A 21,946-nucleotide genomic window follows, 5' to 3' on the forward strand; every position below is an offset into this window, starting at 1 on the left:
ATTTTGAAGCGCTTTGTACAATTTGTCCTAAACATGACACAAGCTTATATTATGTTCTTTCACTGCTGGAGCTCACACTGCGTCCTCCGCTATTTTTCAGATGTGCTCGTATCAAACTACTGTATCGATATAAACGGTATTGCCTCATTCCATATCGTTTAAAAATAAATTGATATATTGTACAAAATATACCGCCCAGCCCTACTAGGAATGTCCTCTTTCTCGTATCAGCCTCGTAGTTCTTTGACATTTTAACACGTTATAAATAACCTGAAGTAACATTGACACTCTTCGCGCCACCGTGTATGACTTTTGCTGTTTGTTTTGCTGATGGCCAGTCACTGGCCCATCAACTAGCCCGACATACTCTTTTACTGGCCCCGGGCCATCGGGCCATTGCTTATGTCGAGCCCTGCCCACAGATACTGTATATTATTGTTTACTCAACAGCTATGCTTTTTATAACTTCTCACTTGCTGTGTCAGGAATGTTTAGCTCATTTTCATTGTGATAATGGATTGAGTGTTGAGATCGGTCAACAGAGGTAATGTCTATCCATTCCCTCCACTGTTTCAATGCACATTTGTTTAATTGTAGACATTTAATAGTGGATGTGTTTGTATATATACATTTGCAATAGTGGTAGTGGAAGCACTTACATGGTTAAGTGTGATTCCTTTGTGAAAACAGGGATCCAGTTAAAATAATTGTATACTTTTAATTGACACATACACTATACACATTTAGCCTGATCTTTCCATTTTAAAAACTTTTTGCTGGCCATAAAACACAAGTTCAGTAATGGTCTTGCAGTGGTCCTTTGGCCCACGTTTTATTCAGCATTTCGCTGCGTATTGTTTTTGAGTCATAGTAAAATGTTCTCTGTTGAACTGATGAGGTAAATTAAATAACATAAATAAGTGGCTCTCCTCAGCTTTCCTCTTAGCCATACGTTGTTGTCTTTTATCTGTGTAATCTCTCATAGAACAGTTCTCATTTGTATTGTTCCTAACTATAGTTTTATCAGGCTACAGGAACATGTACTTACCATTACATCATTGTTGTGCATTGTATCAGTTTGCAGCTTGTTGTGGTAGTGCAGTCATGACTGGCATGCACAGGCCCTGTGAATGTGATAGCGTCCTTTTTCATCCAGCGCTGACCGGCCAGCAGGCCTTTGTATCAGAGGCCGTGTCATGCATCACTTCACACTAAACTCACACCAACCCACTTACAGATGTCTGATTCTCACCTCACATTGACTGATATAAGGACATTAAAAAAATAGTTTTTGAATTTCATTAAACGGTTTATTAAATCAGTTATGCCGTGACCATGGAAAACACAGCAAATAAGGACAACAGAACTTAAATCATTCTCCTACACTACATTGTTTGAACTGATTAATCAAATGAGGTTTTGAGTGGATATGATCTCTTCACATGCACACTTATTACATCTAATTATTGAATCCTATGAGATATTTTACATAACCTTAAATGACAGTTTAGTACCACAAATCAGACCTTAGCATAAAGAGCACTTCAACTTTTATATAGCTGTTGAACATGTATTAATTAGTGTTTTGTTGTGTGTATATGACACTATGCACCATATATAGTATTGACCACTGTTAATGGAAAGATGACATACAAAGAATTTCAAGTCTTTGAGAATGATATAAAATACAGTCACCTGTCAGCCAAGGGTTGCAATAAAAAGGTAAGGTAATGTAAAAAATACAAATTGTAAGATTACATGAAAGGAAACAGAGAAACGACTTATGAGACTAGACTTGACAAAGACTGAACTAAACACAGGACTATTACACAGGATAACACTAGGGACTGAACAAAATAATTAACAAGACACAGGTGTAACACATAAGGGCTAATCAAACACTATGGCAACAGATGAAAAAAGACATTAAACTGAATAAAACAGTGTAAATCCAACTCAAAGTCGACTAAAACAGGCAAACATAAAAATATCTGTAATGACAAAAACATTGTTACCATAATTTTTTTACATTGAAAATTTGGTAACAGCTGTCAGTTTTTATTAAAAGTTTTTTTTTTTCTTTTTTTTTTTTTTACATCGTACACTGATATATTTGTCAGTTGCTTTAACTTTGTTGTACAGCTGCTTACAGTCACAGTAAAAACAGCTATGCACACAAATTCACACATATTAGCTGAGCTCTTAATCAGCATTTTGATGTGGTGATGTATGTGTTTTTGAAATGCTAAGTCAGTAGATTAGCCATGCATATTTCTCAAACTGCCCTGTTGCATGTTAGAATCTCTCTTTGGGACCATAATTTAGATGTGAAGCAAAATCGCTTGACACTTTAAGGTGCTTTATGGCTTGTTAAATTTTCCTGAGGTCATTGAGCCGCTTAGAGTGGATGTGAAGATTTTGGGTCACTGATTCAGACGTGACAGGTTGAGCCATGCAGACCTCATAGGGGTACTTTCTAGCCACTACAGAAGCGTGTCCAACTACCAAAATAGACCTATCTGATCTCTCCCTTTTTCTCGCTAACCCCACCTATCTTTCGCTGTCTAACTCTCCTGTCTCCCCGGAGTGGTGCTCTGCTCTGGATGGTAAGACTTGACAGTGATAGCCTGAATACAGAAGAAGAAAAAACTAATTAAAATAAATAATCAAAGCAGTTCAAGACAAGCAGAAAAGTGCCATGCTGACATTTTCCTGACTTTGGAATAAGAGCTAGAGTGGAATTTATATGAAGGTAGGATCATGCTTGTTCTGTGTCTCTGATCGTTGTGCAGATCACACATCTTAGTGAAATGGCATTGTCTCTTCATGTATCTGACTTCATGTCTATTATTACAAAAAAACTGACAGATCACTGTAAAGTTTTGCGCCATCAGTAGAACAGCTAGTATATGGTGGTGTTGAGAATAGATCCGGTTAATATTATGTCAGAATCAAGGAAAGAGATGTTCTCAGCTCCTAAACCTAGTGAGGCACCTACAGAGTAAGCACTTCACACAGATCGATTGTTCCAAATGATGTACATACTAATTATGCTGCCTCCTCTTAAGATACCTTGTTTTAGCCCAATTCTAAGGGAGATTCTTTCTAAGACAATCCAGTAATGCTGATGAGGCATATTTAAAATGTATATTTCTGTTGTGAATATTATGTTGCAATCTGGTATGTGTTCTCATATTATTGTAATTTATTATCATAATCTTAATCCAAATAGTTTTAATGTTTACTGCACTTACCTATAGCAGCTAATGAATCGGATGTATCGGACATTCACAGGAAATGACTTGCTTCCATGTTGGAAAATAAGGTGGAGACTAGTATTGTGTTGTTATCTTCTGCTCTATTGAACTTTATTGTGGAGTCGTCTATATGGAACACTATTTGAGTTGCTGCCTATGTAGAGCATTCTAACTTGGACACTTATAAGTTTCCATTACACTTGGATGCTATTAGAAGGTAGCTGCCAGTGTAGGCAGCGAGGAACTCAATAGATTTTGAATGGCTTGATATTAAAATATAATGATCTTAACACTTTCACTGAGTCATTGAAGTCAGAATTAAAGACCAAGTACACTTTTTTTATGGAAAATGTTCAGAGATATGACTGATGAGTAGGTCAGCACAATGCAGTAAGTCTGCAGTAAGTCTCCCAGGGAGTATATGCAGCAATTCAGTCTGTTCCACTGTATGTAAGAGGAAGGCTATACGCTCATTCAGAAACTGAACACAGTTGCCAGAATTGGTTCAGGGTGCTTCAAATACAGTTATCACATACAATTATTAATAATAGCTATGTTTCCATCTAAAGTTGCAAATTTAACTTATGTGCAAAATTGGAATATTGCATAAAACATTTCCATCCCATGTGTTAAAGAGAACAAAATCATCACTTATTGGGAAATTGGTGCTAAATGCATAAAAATGGAAGTTGCTGCATTGGGGGAAGCCACTGTAGCTCTTCTTTTGTACATCATCAATGATTTCCACCTCAGAGCGGGCAGATGAAATGCAATAAACACTGTCATGTTATCTTGCATTTGGAGGCATGATGCCTGGTTTTATGGGAGGTAATTATACCCAACCATTTTGATGACTTTGGCTCAGGTATTTCAGAATGACCAAACCAACATTTTAGATACTGTGTGTGCAATAAAATTGGTTCCATTTGTCCAATCACATCCTATGTTGAGAAATTCTTTTTTTTCTTTCTTTTTTTGCATATCAAGGGATTTATTTGGTAAATGTGTTTCCATTGTAATTTATGTGCATGAATTCCTATTGGATAAAAAATATAAGTCTCAATTGTGTGCAAACTCTTTTTATGCACATTTTTAGAATTTTTGTAAATGGAAACGTATTGTGACAAACTCTTTAACACCACAATGACTATTTTAAAGGAATGTACAGTATTAAGTGCATCTTTAGTTTTGTATCATATTTTTCGTTCTTTCTGTCTTTCTCTCTTTCTTTCTCTCTTTCTTTCTTTCTTTCTTTCTTTCTCTATTTTATGAGATATAGTATACTTGTTTGCCTCTACTGTTAATTGTTTAGATATGCAGCATTTGTTTCCATAAACTATTATTATTTTTGTTTTAATTTTGGCCTTCATTCGTGAAATGTGAGGAGAACAAATTGCTGCATGAATCAGTCCGTTCTTACATTGTCACATTCAATTTAACACAACAATTTATGCAAGAATGTTTTACACATGTTTTCCATTGGGAGCACAAAATGCTATTGGATGAAGGCTGTCTGTGATTTGTCTTACTTGTGTGTGCATGTATGTGTGTGTGTCTTTAGTTAGTCTCTGTAGTTCTGGAATGTCACCTTGACCTCAAAACCCTTAAAGTACATAGAAAGTGAGATCTCTGATTGTATTATACACACAGAGACACACAAATGCACCTGCACCCAACACTAATACTACATCTCGTTCTCTCCCAGTAACAGGTAGAATTCTCTGCGATTTTAAATGATTTATCTGTTGAGTGCAGTAGCAGATCTAAAAAAAAACAACAACTTGGTAACTTGCACCAGCACATTTTTTGACATTCTCTGTGTTTGTGTATTAGAGATACAATAAATGGGAGAGCGAGAGGATGTGTGTACCGGCTCTTTGTGTATTTTCCCTCTCTTCCTCATTCCTCTGTTTGTGTGTGATTAGTTTAAGCTCACTAGCTCTCACCACAACAAAGGTCTCAAAAGGGAACACAGTGAGTTTGAGTTTCAGTGGTCTGGGAATACTTGGAAATCTGGCCAAACAGGGCATGCAGACACACACACACACACACACACACACACACACACTAGTGTTCAAAAGTAATGGTCGTTCAGTAATTTTTTAAAAAGATTTTAATACTTTTATTCTCAAGAATGCATGTAATTAATTCAAAGAGAGTAAGGATTTTTACAGTATACATTGTTATAAAAATGCTGTTCTTTTGAACTTTTGATTGATCAAAGAATTCTTTAAAAAAAATTATGCATTTTAGAAAGATTTTCGAAGGATCATGCGACACTGAAGACTGTAATGTAATATAATGAAAGTAATGGCTGCTGAAAATTCAGCTTTGCCATCATGGGAATAAAGTAGCCTACATTTTAAAATTTAAATTTAAACATTTATTTTACATTGTATTCATATTTCACAAAATTTACTGTATCATGGATCAAATAAATGCAGCCTTGGTGAGCATAAGAGACTTCTTCTTCAAAAAAAAAAATTACCGACCCAAAACTTTTGAAATGATCAGTTGAACCAAGCATAGGCTATGCCCTCAGGATAGAGGTGCAGGGCTTTATATTTAGCCTCATCGTATCAGTGGTATTTGGACTGGAGTGGCTGGGTGACGTTATTCACAGACTTAAGTGTGATGGATGGATTGCAGGTGATTCTGTTCAAGCTTCCTCTGTCAACCTGTTTACTATGATCGAAGTTAAGCATGTGATGTGGCCTGTGCCGTCCAGTAACTGTTAGGACTTTCCCATCTGAAGTAATTTTTTTAAAGGAGTGTTGATGTACATAATACATAGATGAGAAGACAACTAAATATTTCACACCTTCGTGTTTTGCCAAAGAAGAAACACTGCATGTTTTTCAGAGTAAGTGTTAGTTGTTATGAACTGATCTCCGCAAAATCATAATGTATTTCATAAATGTGACCGTTTGGATTCATAGAAATACAAAATTTTTAAAAGAAATAACCAAAGCATGTTGTCCTTATGTATGTGTGTGTGTGTGTGTGTGTGTGTGTGTGTGTGTGTGTGTGTGTGTGTGTGTGTGTGTGTGTGTGTGTGTGTGTGTGTGTGTGTGTGTGTGTGTGTGTGTGTGTGTGTGTGGTCCATGTTGTGGGGAGTAAGGAGGAAACCTGACATTTTTGGTGTTGTTTCAAAATTTCTGTCCCCATGAGGAAACAATTTATGAATCATACCACAAAACCCATACTGTGCATGAATGTATTAGAGATATTGTTCATGTTCATTTCATGAGACAACCTTTTATTGTCTTTCATGGTGCACACCAACCACAGCAATTAGTCCAATTAGGGGGGGGGGGGGGGGGGGGGTCTTTGTTAATATCTTGCACTGAAGGAACTCATTCATCCATAATACTGCATGCCACAGGCTCTCACTGAATTTCTAATTTCTCTGTCTCGCGGTTTCTTTTGGTTAATCTCCCTTCTCTCTCTCCCTGTTTTTATCCTCTTCATATTCTGCTAAAATATATTAAATCTTTTTTTCGCTACCACATAAGACAATTTTGCTAATTTTTCATTTCACCAATTAAATTGTCCAAACCTTAGGGCTATTGTTGTTTATTTGTCTCCTGTTTCTCTGTCTGACATGTTGTTCCCAAGCTCCCTAATTTCCCTTTTCCTCATATATTTTTTCTTGTCTTTTTTTTTTTTTTACCTTAGGCATGAATATTTTTTCAGCTCTGTGAGGAGTAAAAGGGTATCAGGATGAATATGTCATCAGGCCCTGCATGCTCTGAGGAGATGCTGCATTACATAATCAAATCACCCTACAGTTCAGTGGCTTCTAGAGTCCCTGCCATGTGTTGTGCATGTTAGAGTATGGAGTAGAAAATATGATGAAACACTGAGCAGATCTATTCTATTCTATTCTATTCTATTCTATTCTATTCTATTCTGTTCTGTTCTATTCTATTCTATTCTATTCTATCCTATTCTGTAACATATTTCAGATAAAATCTAAATGGGGAAGTAATATTCAAGACAAAGACATGCATTATGTTAATTTGACCATCTTTAACATAAAATGGACTTTACACCCGTTTTGCTTTTGTAATCTAACACATTTAGGAGTAAATCAGGATATTTCATATAAAAAAATATAGGACGAAACTTGATTTGATCCATTTAGCATTGAATGGATTTGGAAAAATGTGGGCTTCACATTCTAGAATGGAATTGGTGTCGTCAGGCTAAAAGGAAAATCCAGGTTTACATTTCAAAAGTAGATTATATTTTGATGAAATATTACAAAGAAGTTTTTTCCCATTTTGGAACATTGTGCACTGATGAGAATATGGACATTGCTCACAATAAGACCAGGGACGTGCATTTAGAAATTCGGGTTTGCGACTTTGCGCCAGCCTAATAGTAACTTATTTTCAGTCATAAACAGAATGATCACAAGTTTGAATGGTTATTCTATTCCTATTCAGTTTAACACCGCAGCAGACACAAAGACTGTAGTATATCATTATATGATTATTTTGGATTTAATTTATCTGAAAACACTCTTTTGGACCAGCAGTGTTTAATTTGCCTTTATGGTCTTGTTTTGTTTTGGATATCATAAGGGTAAAGTTCAAGGGAAACAGAAGTGCCTTGTTGCAGTTAACTAGAATATATGTGGTCAGTTGGGAAACCAAGAGAGCAATCTAGACCAAGCAACAGCAGCTGGTATTTAACCACCCAGAGTCTCTCAAACTCCTTTTTGCAACTCCTGACATGATGCTTTTAAGATATGAGGCTTTGAAAATGTCCCACAAAAAATGTACCAAGCAAATATCTTGGCACTGTTTCAGAAGCTTGTTCTGAGACAAAACAAACTGGATTCTTCCTTATTTGGATGGATCTTGTGTTTGGAGGGAATAGAGACTTGTGTGCCATCATTCAGATTTATATGGCTTGAAGTTCTGAAGGAAGGATAACTTTGCTTCCCTTAGAATTGAATTGAATTTGTATTTAAGTGGTATGTGTTTGGTTGTTCACCACCAAAATTGACTGGATGTGAAAATAAATGTAATGTAACTCACATCCAGAAATATCTGCCTGTTCCAAACATATTGTAGAATGAAAACTGTACAGATAGGTGGGTCTGATAGTTAAAGCGTTAAAGATCTACTGCTCTTTTCTTGTACAGCTTTAAATAGGTGCGAATGCACTCAGACACACACTTATGCGCACGCACACACATACTCTTAAGTGGTGATAGTCTGTGTGTGTCCTTGCCATAGTGGTCCTGACATGTCACGACCTTTTCCCCTTATACCAAAGAGTCAGCTTATCTCCGTCGCATATTTTTTAAAGGTCTTCCCTTTGCATGTAAGTCTATTGCAAAAAAGTCTTAATCTGTATTGTGTATTGTTTTCCAGTAGAAATTAGAATTCTGTAATAAAATAGAAAAGTAGAATTACTACTGGAAATCGTACATGCCTGGTAAATGGATTGCACGTAAATGAAAATTCTGGGCCTAAATCGAACATTTTGGATGCACTTTTGCCAAAAAACAAAACTGAAAATGCTTTTTAATAATTATTTATTTTTTATTTTAAATTAGATTTTTTAATAATTGTGTTAATATTGTAGGCTTTTAAATTAAATTAAATAATTGTAATGATAATGAATTTAAAAAAGCCAATACTTTTATTGAAAATAGCAAACTAAAATTATACAGAAAATATAATAATATTTAATATAAATAGGCTATATTATTCTTTATTCAGTTCTATGCAACAGATTTAACAGATTTCTTTTTTTGACCACTTATCCAAATAATGTATAGTCCTACAAAGCTATTAGAGCATGTGAACAGAGCAGTGTAGAGCGGATCAGTGAACAAGAGGGTATTTTACCAGCGTTACCACATTATAGAAGTTATTGCAAACAGAAACAAGTATATTACTACATGGAAATTTAACATCCCCACATTATTTGAGTGGACTTTGCTTTGTGATTTTTTTTTGTCTGTGTGTGTGGTTTCCTATGATTCCTTGAGAATATGCGTATAACACATGGGCTGACTGTGATATGTTTTATGAAGGTTTATTTCTGCATGCAAAGTCTCTTTGTGGTTGTGGCTTTCACCAGTGTAGGTTTTTCTATGTCTGTCACAGTAGCAGGAATCTGGATCATGTTCCAATCACATCGGTTAAAATAATATGAGGCAGCACTGAACTAAATTAAACTTGACTGATGTAGCTCTGTTTTATTTCATTGTTATTGCTTTCTGAGTTCCTCATGTAACCATACTGCCCTGTGTCACACAGTTAACCACATGATACAATAAACATAATTTACTGCAATCTACTGTAAACCACATTGCGCTTTATAAAGAAAATAAATAATAAATCACTCTGCAGTACTGGAGTACTGCCAGCAGGAATACCTTCTAGAATCATTTTGTCAATTTGCTATAACATTATTGTTTGTTTGATGATGGCCGATTTCATGATGAAATAAATCTGGTAAAGTTGGCAATAGGGCAGTATTCCCTGTACATGACAATATTATGGGACAACATACATTGTTCATTTTCTGCCTCTAAACCTTTATGAAACAGTAAACCGTGTCAGTTGCATTCATTATTTGATCACCTGTCACGGCTTGTAGGAAGGATGACGGAGATGAAAGTAGAAATAAAATTTTCTTTAATATAGCAAAATCAGGAACAGGCAAACGGGCGAGACAGCGTGTATAACACGAACAATACCGGACATTGAAGTGAAGACAGGCAGGAACTTAAATACACAGTGAAGATGATTACAAAATGACAGGCAGCTGTGAGGGAGGTGATCAGTGTCCATGGATACAGATAGGTGGCGGGAAACTCAGACGGGGAGCACACGTGGCAAATCAAAACAAACAGAAAGTCCGAAGAAGCCTAATGGTGACATAACGCCCATCCTCGTACATGTCCTCGCGCCGTAACAAAATGATGGAGGGAGGACCGGTTGAGGTTCTGGTGGTGGACGAAACGATGAGGAGTGCAGGAGAGAGGCTGGAGTGACAGGGTGGTGAAGGGACGACGACAATTCCCTGACGGCACAGATGGAGACGGCCTGGTGGCGCAGACCCAGAGCCATCCAGTACCGACAGCCCACGGCAGAGTAGATGACGGGAAGAGACCAGATGGCGAGGAGACTGACGGTAGCTAGGGAATGACCGACGGAGACTCGGCGGCAGGATCCATCGGCACAGACGGAGAGCCAGTGGACTCCAACGACCTAGGGGGAGCCGGCAGGACGAGGGAACCCACTGCAGCCGATAGTACGAGGGTCTCTGGTGGAAGCGTAGGTGGGAGGAGCCAAGACGGAGCCCACAGGTCGACAGGCCGAGATGGAGTGCAGAGGACCGAGGCTGGAGGCGAAGCCATAGGATCCTCATGAACAGGCGCTGCAGATGGTGGGCTGACCTGCAGCTCGACGTCGGGGAAACTCCTCGGAGAGGGTGCAGGGCTGTGCACATCCAGCAGCGGCGGGGCTGGAGGACTGGCTGAGCTGGGTTTTAAGATGGTATTGAACTGACAGATGACAGGGTAGATACAGTCACTGGACAAATCGGAAGACGACGAAGATGCAGATGACGGGTGGGATAGGGCGGGAAAAGTTATTTCATCACTGAAGTTTATCAGCCAGTCCTCTTGTTCCGTAGACTGGGTCCCCTCGTCCGCAGATGTCGTGGGCTCACACCCCTGGTCAGACTCCTGTTGGAGCTCCTCCTCCGGGGCGAGGGTCAGCTCTGTCCTCTTCGTCTCGGGCTCTGGCAGACGGGTCGCGGCGGGTGGTAGCTCTCCGTCTGCGGGGGGCACGCACGGAATCTCTGCGGTCGAGGGTGGTAATCCGGGCTCTGGATCTGGCTGTGTTCTGGATCGGGCTGCGACACTCTCCAGACACCCGATGATGGCCTCCTTCCAGTTCAGGTTCGAGGTGTCTGGGAGGTCGATCGGATGGTGGAAGCTTGCCCCGATCCAGAACAGGGTCTTCAGGGTTTTGTCGTCGAGGGGGCTGGTGACTGCAAGGTAAAAGAAGTTTGTGGTGAAAGACAAAAAATCCTGGCTCTTCTGAGCTAGGGCGATGAACTCAAAATCCATCTTAATTTTGGCCCGGTATTCTGTCATTGCTCTTAGGAAGGATGACAGAGGTAAAAGTAGAAATAACACTCTCTTTAATATAGCAAACTCAGGAACAGGCAAACGGGTGAGACAGCATGTATTACACAAACAATTCCGGACATTGAAGTGAAGACAAGCAGGAACTTAAATACACAGTGAAGATGATTACAAAATGACAGGTAGCTGTGAGGGAGGTGATCAGTGTCCATGGATACAGATAGGTGGCGGGAAACTCAGACGGGGAACACACATGGCAAATCAAAACAAACAGAAAGTCCAAAGAAGCCTAATGGTGACATCACCTGTACGGTAGCTTCTCCCATAATTCTTTGGAGGATATTATAATATATATAGGCCTATAATCATTCTGATATGCTGATTTTGTGCTAAAGAAACATTTCATATTATCATGTTGAAAACAGTTTTGGTTCTTAGAAAGCTTTTGTAACATTTTCTAATGTCTTTACTGCCACTGAATGGCCTTGCTGAATAAAAGTATTAATTTCTTAATTAAATTTTTTTTAAAAATTGCACAGACCTCAAATTTGAACAGTAGTGTAAGTGTTTCATATGGAGACAGTGCAAAATGTGTCTCAAAATTGCTCAGTATATGTAAAGTGTATCTAAGAAAAACCTTCTACAGATTCTCATCCCATTCTTGCTTCATTTAGCACTTAGCATTATGTTATTAGCATATCATTGTGTTTGTAAAAAAAAAAACACTGCTTTAGCATAAACTCAGTTGAAAAATCTGGTTTAGTTCAAAACATTAGCATAGTTTACATGTTGTGTACTGTGCCAGACGCTTCACTGCACTAATAGGAAGTAGAATGTGGTTTGTGGCGTTATGGTCGAAGCCACTAATGAATCAGCATCTCTGACTGAGGGAGGCAGAGAGTCTGTGGTTTGGGCATAGCGTAAATGATCTACAAAGAACTTTTAGACACACACATTCGTTTGGGCATCCAATAGTACACTAATGACAACTTTTGTATAACTTTAGAAACCCACATGGCCTCCACATCTCTCTCTAATGGCACAAACACACACGCACAACTGCAGAACAACCTCTTACAGTTTCCTCCTCTCACTCCCACATAGCTTTAGATAGAACAGCTAATCTGACTGAACATCAACATTCATTTTGTTGTGTCATGCTTGATGTTGTCCTCCCCTGTTTTGTAGATTCTGTCATCAAGTGATGTTGTCCTCCCCTGTTTTGTAGATTCTGTCATCAAGTTATGCAGAGTTGATTTATTTACCTGACTAAAATTCTCTGACCCTTTAAATCTGTCATTGTGGTTTAAACATATTCCAAATCAAATTCTTTGGCGGTCAATGGTGGCCTATTCAGAGCGATTTTATTTATGCTTACAAGACACACACACACACACATTCACTCGTAGACACGGCAGATTCGTAATATGTCACCGTTCTACATTTAACTCAACGGCTGTTATATATAGATATATATGGGATAAAAAATGACCTTATTACACCGACATGCTCTCTTCCACTAGTTCTGTCATAGAAATATGATTAAATGTCACTGCTTGTAGGGGCCATTCTTTACTGTGCCTCTAAAGTAAATATCATCAATACAGGCCATGTTTGATTAAGTAGCCTACATAACTATTTTCATTTTTGAACAAACTATCCATTAATGGAGAGATTGATGAATGTATGCAAATGTATACATAGCAAATAAATATGTAGTGCTTTCAGATGTGAAATGTTTTCTATCATGTGGCAGATATTGATGTTCTCATGGTTGTCGGAACCACTCTCAATCAGCTGTCAGATCAGTTTACTGCAACAGATGCATGAAAGAACTTTATGATGGATTTCACAATTTGACATTGTCTTTTCTAACTCATCATATCGCTTCCTATACTTTACTTTTTCACAAAATGAGAAATATCCCTAGATAACTGAAGAGGTCTTGACAACACTGCTTTATCTAACACTTCAGAATTGGACTTAAAAAAACATACTCTATTGTTCAAAAGTTAGAATTTGTAGGATTGTATTTATTTATTTATTTATTCAAATAAATTAATACTTTTATTCAGCAAGAATGCATAAAATTGGTCAAAACAATTTATAATGTTACACAAAAATTATATTTCAAAGAAATGCTGTTTTTTTACTTTCTATTTAGCAAAGAATCCTATAAAAATGTGTCACAGCTTCCACAAAATGATTACAATTATTAGCACAACTCTTTTCAACATGGTTAACAAGAAGAACCATTATTAATAATTGAGTACCAACACAGAGAAAAAAGGTCTACAAGTTTAACATTTGTTTTTGTTTAACAAACAAAGTTTACCTTTATGGGTACAACAGCTTGGGGCAGTACCCTTAAAAGAACATATTGCACCTTTTTTACCACATAAAGGTTCAAAGTAGTACTTTAAGGTATGCATTTGTACTCTACGGTAAAATGCAGCTTTTAGGAGTAAAAAATACCCCTAAAGGTACAATTTTCACAACATTTTTCTCTGTTGGTACTCAATTATTAATAATGGTTCTTCTTATTATCAATGTTGAAAAGAGTTGTGTTAATGATTGTAATAATTTTGTAGAAGCCATGATGCAATTTTAAAGGATTCTTTGAGGTAAAATTTTTTGGTACTCAATTATCAATTATTGCGCTTCGCTTAACAAATCGCTTATCACATGATCCTTTAAAAACAGTTCTAAAATGGTGATTTGGTGCCCAATTATCCTCATTTATCCTCATGAGGATAATTGAGCACCAAATCACCATTTTAGAACAGCAAAATAGAACAGAAAAATATTAATAATAAATTAGGACAATTGAGCAACAAATCAGCATTTTTGAATTTTTTTTAAAGGATCATGGGATATAAGCGATTTGTTAAGCGAAGCGTTGAAAAGTCTTACTGACCCCAAACTGTTAAACAGTAGTGTATATTTCATCATATGCCTGTGTGTAGACAGCTGTTGTGACGCCTCCGATCTGCCCATTGAAACACTATCCATGTACTGTCCTGTCACTATATGCTGATCTATAGTGCCGACAATCCAAAGGCAATGTGAGTGTGTGGATGAGAGAATTTAAGAGGCCACAAATGAGTGTGTTACCAATAACCAATGGTGAACGGTGAAAGCCTGCATGTATGCTAAGAAATGGCAAAGGGTAACTTTATTAGCATCTGAGTCAAGAAAACTGCAAACAAACACTCAAAGCTACTGACAAAATCTTTACTGAGCTGACTCTAGCTTTTGTTCCACAAATCTATCTGAAAACACAAATATCTACCATATGAGCCTTGTCAAACAATGGAGAATTACAGTATTCATGGGTAAGTGCACAACCGAGACAGCTTGTCCACTACATAACGGAAATGCCAGCTTAATTGCCCTTTAACACAAGCTGCAGGTGGCAGTGAATGTTTGTCACACTCAAGTACACCCAGAGGGCTTTGCACTAATATTGCCAGTAACTAATCAGGTGGTCTAAGCTGCAGCTCTGGATCAGTATAAAACGTTTTGAGGTGGGATGGACAGGACTTAATTTTACCCATCGGGAATAGGATTGTGTAAAGGTTGGAATTATATATAAGCCAGGATGCTGGGAAGGAGCTAAAAAATAAGGAAAATAATGATTTTGTACAATATGGGTCGTATAAAACATACTATTTATAGAAAAACTAAGCATGAAAATCCACCCCAAAAACTAAAGCTTCAGTATGGTTTAAGCAGAACGTAAGAAAACATTCAAATGTAATTCACCAAAGCATAAAATAGTTAGGAAATTCCATGAGAGTGTTTTGGTAATAACACTTGGCAGTAAAATAATAAACTGGTCTGGATAGTGTAGATGATCTTTAAATAGCCTGTGTTTTGCTTCCTTTTCATGATGACCCAGAGACTCATTCTTTTTAAAGATGTTACAGTCTATAATAAGTGTTGTTAGTGTCTTTATTTTAGGCCCAACAAGTAGGGAAGAAACTTCACACCATTAGTTGGTTCCCGCAGCATGTTATGAAAATCTTTCTAGAGTGTTCTTTTACTTTCTGCATTAGTTTCAAGGTATAGGGGACAATAAAAACGGACATATAGCCACTAAGCGAATGCCATAGTTTCAGTTACTGAGACTCAAATAGTGTTGACAGCGTTTTCACTCTCTGAGTGTTACACATCTTTCTTGGTAAGTTATAAATCTGTCAGTGGCAAAGGGATATCTGACAACTGCATCTTATTTTTATGTCTAAATGCTCTCTCGCATATGCTCTCTCTATCTCTCTTTAATCCATTATGTCTGCTCCCGTTTAGCTTCAGTGAACTAGAGACACATTATCAGTTATTGTAAGGAGTGTGTGTGGAAATTCTCGACTGTTGCTATTCTTAAGTGGAGTGGCATTATCATAACATTATCCCGACATAATTTCTATCTGCTACTGTCTGCATTATCATGTTCCCAGCTAACAGGGAACATTCTCAGAATTTTGGATAACGTTCTGGCAAGGTTCTTTCAGTTATGAAGAAACGTTTTTCCAGCATCTTCTTTCAAAGTTATTTGGTATTATAAAACGGATAGTTCCGGTCCTTGATTCTGATTGTTTGAACCGCGTTTGAAGCCGTTGTAAATTACTCAACAAATATACAACTGTGACCGCATTACATTAGTATTACTGCGCAACTGCCGTTTGTGATTCTTTGTTGCTACATGTTGCTTGGCAATCTTTTTGGAACTTCATTGTTTGGCGGAGGAATAAATGTGTTATAACGTTATATTTTTGTTGCTGGTGTTTATTTTATGAATAAAATAAATATTAAAATGAATATTTTTATGGAGTAACCGTTTTATAAAAGCAATAGGCCCTAAGCCCTTTGGAGCCGTGAAGCCGTGTTTTACTGTATATATATCCTTCATCCTGAATATGTGCTCCTGCCTTCAGGAAGAAGGTACAGAGTGCCCAAATGTAGATTGAACCGGTTTAAAAACTCTTTTGTGCCTGTTTCTATTGGACTTTTGAATGACAAGGACAAAGGCCTATGACGTCTCTGGTTTGGACTGATTACTTAAACATTATTTACTGCTCTATATTATAATTTCTATTTATTGGTACCTACTGCTGGTTTTAAGGTTTATGCACTGGTATTTGTGTGGTAACAGTGGTCTTTGTAGATGTGCAGTATGACGACCGTTTACATGGTCTACATGTTTTGCTCTACTGTATAGATTGTTTTTGTGAGCTACATCATGTGATCGATTTATTCTGTGATGGATTTAGAATATTTTATGTGTTATTTTTTATTCTGGAAGTGCAGCATACACTGAGCCCAAGACAAATTTCCCTAAGGGGACAATAAAGTATAAACTAAACTAAACTAACTAACTAACTATAGAAACAGAACTCGTGCTTATCAACGCCCATTAGCTGTTCTAAATTCACTGTAAATCACAGTAAATTGCGGGGCTTATTGCTTTATTTTATAATGTATAATGTTATTTTATAAACATTAGCACAAAAATATTATTTTTACATTATTCATGGAACATTTTTTTCCCTAAAATGTTTTAGTTGGACTTTCATCTAATGTTTTTTTTAATGTTATACTTGTTTCTTTTGTATGTATTCTGAAAATTCTGAAACATTTCTATAACGTTTGCAAAATGATAAGTTCACATAACCAAAAACATTTTTAAAACAATTTTAAAAAAACTGGACGTTTTAAACATTCAGAGAACATTTGAAACATTCTTAGTTCAGAATGTGTTTTTCCATCCCACTGTGATACTTTTCCATTGTTTTTCTATGTGAACACATGCTAGAAGAACGTGTTTGATATTGCGCCTCACGTCTTTTGCAGTGTTTTGTACATTTTGTTCTAAAATTCGGACTCAAGATAAAAGATGCTTTAAGTTCAAACTAATTCATCTCTAGTACTCTAGTAGCATTTTTCCCCCCATTCCACTGACACATTTTTAACTGCAAAAAATAATTTCTGTGTGAACTGGCCCCCTATAACACATTTTGTTACAAATGTAACACATTTTTAGGCTAACATGTCTATTGGGTAACATTATTTAGTATTTCTATGAGACAGATGCAAATGCTATGATTATCCCACCTTACACATTCCACACCTCATATTTGCAAATACTGAAAGTGATGAGAGAGAGAGTGACATATGTGTGTAGCACACTGTAAAATTAACACATAGCAGGCACACCAAGTGCATTCTTGGTGTCCAGACTGTCTGGTGTCTGTCAGAGTGGTACTACATGTGCACACACACCGACGCCACCGTTTCTAGCTGTTGTCTGTCATGGATCCATATTAAGGTCTGTGTCTCCATTTGATACACAGCAAACATCTTTAAAGCTGAATATCTTCTATATCTGCCAGACTGAGTAAATATAACTTGTGCTAGTCATAGAACAGCTTAGGTAAAAACACACAGTCGCCAAACAGTTTAGGCACTTTACCACGTGGTATTGGGCATTAAACAACATAGATCATTTATTTAGCTAATAATTAAGCATGCTAATTCATTCTTCAAAACAATATATACTTGTAGCATCTATTTATGTAGATATAGAATAATTGATTTTGAGATTAAAAATAGTTTGATGTTTTACAGGTGAAAGTGTCCTTTTTCAGAACACATCAGTGGAGATCATCATCATGAATACAGGTAAGACTGTTATTAAAATACCTGTGTAATTTCTTTTCCATTAGCCATCATTATGTGCATTTGTAATCAGATTTTATGTAAAAATGTCATGACGTGGTAGGCTAATAAGATATTGTGTCAAGAAAGAGATCAGAAAGAGGTGCAGTAAGTGCTTCTTGTTCATACATCACACTTTAAATAAAAGGTCAAGCCAAGCACATTGCATAGTGGGATAATTCACAATAAGCTCTGTTGTATACTGTTCATTTGGACCAGCTTCGGACCAATAATATTACTGCATTACTTTATTACATATCAGATGTGTTCATTTTTTTTTTTCGCTTATGCTCATCATTTACATGTATTAGATCAACAATACAGTAAAACAAAAAAAACATTTTTTTAATTTTTTAATTTTTTTAAAATGTTTTCAATTTTAACATATTTTATAAAATTAATGAATCCATCCTGATAACAACAATAATTATAATATGCTGATTTTGTGCTCAAAAAAACATTTCTTATTATTATCAATGTTGAAAACAGTTGTGCTGCTTAATATTTTGTGCAAACAGATACATTTTTATAAGGATTCTTTAAAGGATAGAAAGGTAAAAAAAAAAAAAACAGCATTTATTTGAAAAACGTTATTGTAATTATGAATGTCTTTACTCTCACTTTTGATCTATTTAATGCATCCTTGCTGAATAAAAGTACTAATTTCTTTTTTTTTTTAAATCAAACTGACCCCAAACCTTTGAACGGTAGTACATTGTTTCATTTTATTGTTTCATTATATTATTTATTATTTGTTCTCTTTTTTTGCATTATCTTTTGGTGCAATAATGTTGCATTTAAAATGCATGTGCTTTGCTTTCTGTTTGTTTTGCATGTATGCTTCTCTGTGTGTGTGTGTGTGTGTGTGTGTGTGTGTGTGTGTGTGTGTGTGTGTGTGTGTGTGTGTGTGTGTGTGTGTGTGTGTGTGTGTGTGTGTGTGTGTGTGTGTGTGTGTGTGTGTGTGTGTGTGTGTGTGTGTGTGTGTGTGTGTGTGTGCGCGCAAACAAACATACTCCAGATAGCGGAGGACGTGCTCATAAAAGAGCATCCCTGTTGCTCACTCTCTGGCCTGTGAAGAGGGTCCACAGCTCACCCAACCTGTACAATGCTGCAGGTATCAGTAATGCAGGAGGACTATCTTTAAACTAAACTAGCTAATCAGTGTTACATACGTAATTTAGATGTGTTTTCTCCCCAGTGTTCTGTTTGCGTGTGCGTCTGCTTGCATGCTTGTTTTGCGTGTGTTTGCAACATCTGTTTTGTTCCATATTTGTCTTGCTAAGTTTGAAGATAACAGAGGCATTAGATTTTAGGCTTTTCTATAATATCAATATGATACAATTTTAAAGGAATAGTTCAACGACATTATTTTCTCACTCTATCTCTCAATGTTCCTGGAATATATTCACAGCAGAGTTACAAGAACAGAAAACAATGGCCTGTGTGAGATATTAACATCTTTAAATTAAGCCTTTCAATTTAACATGTTAATTTAGGGTCATTATAACACAATAAAATGTGCTTTAACCCATTTGTAAATGTCCTTAATATTACATTTTCTTACCATCAGAGCAATTCATGATTAAAGTTAATTTGACAGAACTTTTTAGTTGATTGACAGCCATACGTTAAATTAAAAGTTTTTGAGACAAATATAATATACCAGTGAAATACTACTGGACACATTTTCTCTGAACAAAGGGTGTGCTGTAACAGTTTTCCAATTGAACGTAACCTAATCTCGCTTCTTAATTAAAAAATAATGCTCAGTTTGAAGTAAGTTTTACTATGTGGTAAATATTGTTGACACTGTTTAGATTTTAATGAAATCAATAAAACCATTTACCCTTTCATAAGCACACTCTCTATTACACGACTACACTGATCTCATGTAAAAATAAAAAATTGCTGCAATTTTTCTGTGCTAAGTTACAAGGATCCAGGCAATTTTGTTGTTATTTTTTGTTGCTTTAGTGAGTTTGCTGAAAAAGTGACATGATGTCAAGACCTGCCAGGGATATGACAGCACATCTTGACAACACATTACTGGACCCTCTGTCATCCATCCCTCTGTTCATGTATATTTTGCAATATAATATTTTTGTTCTTCCACTCTTTAAATGTGCGTAGTGTTGTAGTTTTAATCATCATAATGAGTAAAGGGAGTAGGTATGTTTCAAACTTTGTGTGGTCTTACTAGCTCTCTCTGTGTTTCACTGGTGGCAGCTTCTTCTCTTTAATCTTCTGTCCTCTGTAATTCTGCATCTCTATTTTCATTCTCATATTGTGTCCGTCCTCCAGTTAGATTTTCTCAGGCATCATGGACCTAATTTTTGAGGGGGCACCAATAGTAGGACTGGCTCAAATTTTGCAATAAGCAAGATAGGACATTAATATCTGTCGACCCCCACACCTAATTGTTCAAAATATAGGTGAAACATATAAAAAAAACTGGGAAATGTTTCTCCTTAATTTAAATGGGAATGATCCTTCTGCATGCTTTGGATCTTTTCTCAGATATTCGTCTTGGTTTTCTGTGGTCATTAGTGTTATCATAAGCAGTAAATTAATTTTTTGCAAAAACCACATCCAAATGGTTAGCTCACTTATGTAGTTACAATTTTATGTTTATATTAATTATTAATACATCTTTTTTTTCCCAGGTAGTGATTCCCAGTCATCAGATTCAGGCAAGTGTTTTCTGGATGTGTACGTGATTCTGTTCACTATTGTGTTTGTGTGTGCGGTTGTATATGTATATATATGTATATATATATATATATATATATATATATATATATATATATAATATCTTTGTGTGTAGATGCCTGGCGTTCACGCAGTGTGTCTGAGGGGGTGAGGAACGGAGACGCCAGCAGCTCCTCCTTGACTGCTAAAGGCTTTCGCAGCGTTAGACCCAACCTACAGGAAAAGAAATCTCCTACACCGGTACATATTTATTTATTTATAATGCAATTTAGGCTGTTAATGCATTCTTGCTTAATCATACTGCTGTTATATATTTTTTTATTGTACTTCATGACTGTTTAGATTAATATTGGTTATGTTTTCCAAAATGACAACTTCTATTTAGAGGTGTTTAGACAAGGGTTCATATCAAGTGTTTCCTTGACCCCTTAAGCAGTCAAACTGCAATTTCTCTGTTTACTCTATTTAAAATTCACTCTATTTGAAGTGATTTTATATATTTGAATTGACCTTTTTTCTGTCAGGTCCCCTTGCCGCCCCCTAGGAGAGAGAGCTATCACATGACCCCTAACCCCCCATCTTACAGTTCCCTCGCAATACTGTCAGACACCTTCCTCTCTCCCCCACAGAATGATGATGTAATTTCCACTGGCTCTTACACTATCCAATCTAGCGCCACCTCCTCATTTTCAAACTCTAAGACCACCCGAACCTACACAAGCACCTCTGAAGCCCCCCTCGAGGAGCCCCCCTTGTCCCAACAGGCTAATGCTAACAGTTTTATCACTCGGGTTCTTGGGAGTAAATTGTCCTCTTCGAAATTCACCACTGACCATCTAAATGTCGCACCTGACAAGATGAATATGATTAAAACTGACCCTAAGTCTAAAACTAAGCGGAAAGGTACATCCGCTCCCCCACCTCAAGACCGCACTGCCACTTCTGAAATGCATGTAGCCTCTCTCTCCATCCAGTTAGCTCCCCGCAGTCCAGAACCCCAAGCAGAGAGCCAATCAGGGCCTGAGACTGAATCCAGGACTAACGCATTGGACCCCGCTGACCCCATGCAAGCCCCTGTCGTACCACCAAGACCAGCCGGCAATTTGGTGGTATTACTGTCATTCATTTACAGTGATAATGAACA

At 36.9% G+C, this 21,946-nt stretch overlaps 1 protein-coding gene across 21 annotated transcripts in view; it reads left to right on the top strand.

The window, feature by feature from the left end:
* The window catches only part of sorbs2a (sorbin and SH3 domain containing 2a), a 107,950-nt gene that overhangs the window by 47,470 nt on the left and 38,534 nt on the right, over positions 1-21,946 (top strand). For 9 of the 21 annotated variants that reach the window (XM_077204976.1, XM_077204974.1, XM_077204977.1 and 6 more), the window contains exons 2-6: positions 18,004-18,057; positions 19,112-19,207; positions 20,757-20,783; positions 20,918-21,042; positions 21,327-21,911. In XM_077204976.1, coding sequence (XP_077061091.1) covers positions 18,048-18,057; positions 19,112-19,207; positions 20,757-20,783; positions 20,918-21,042; positions 21,327-21,911 — 843 coding nt within the window. In that variant the 5' untranslated portion in view covers positions 18,004-18,047. Of the gene's footprint in view, positions 1-2,533; positions 2,753-18,003; positions 18,058-19,111; positions 19,208-20,756; positions 20,784-20,917; positions 21,043-21,326; positions 21,912-21,946 lie in introns of those variants that run through there. The other 12 variants (XM_077204981.1, XM_077204979.1, XM_077204985.1 and 9 more) reach the window with 7 other exon arrangements.

Source organism: Siphateles boraxobius, unplaced genomic scaffold (assembly GCF_051911475.1).
Source record: "Siphateles boraxobius isolate OS27281-9 unplaced genomic scaffold, OSU_SipBor_1 53, whole genome shotgun sequence".
NCBI classification, from domain to species: Eukaryota; Metazoa; Chordata; class Actinopteri; order Cypriniformes; family Leuciscidae; genus Siphateles; species Siphateles boraxobius.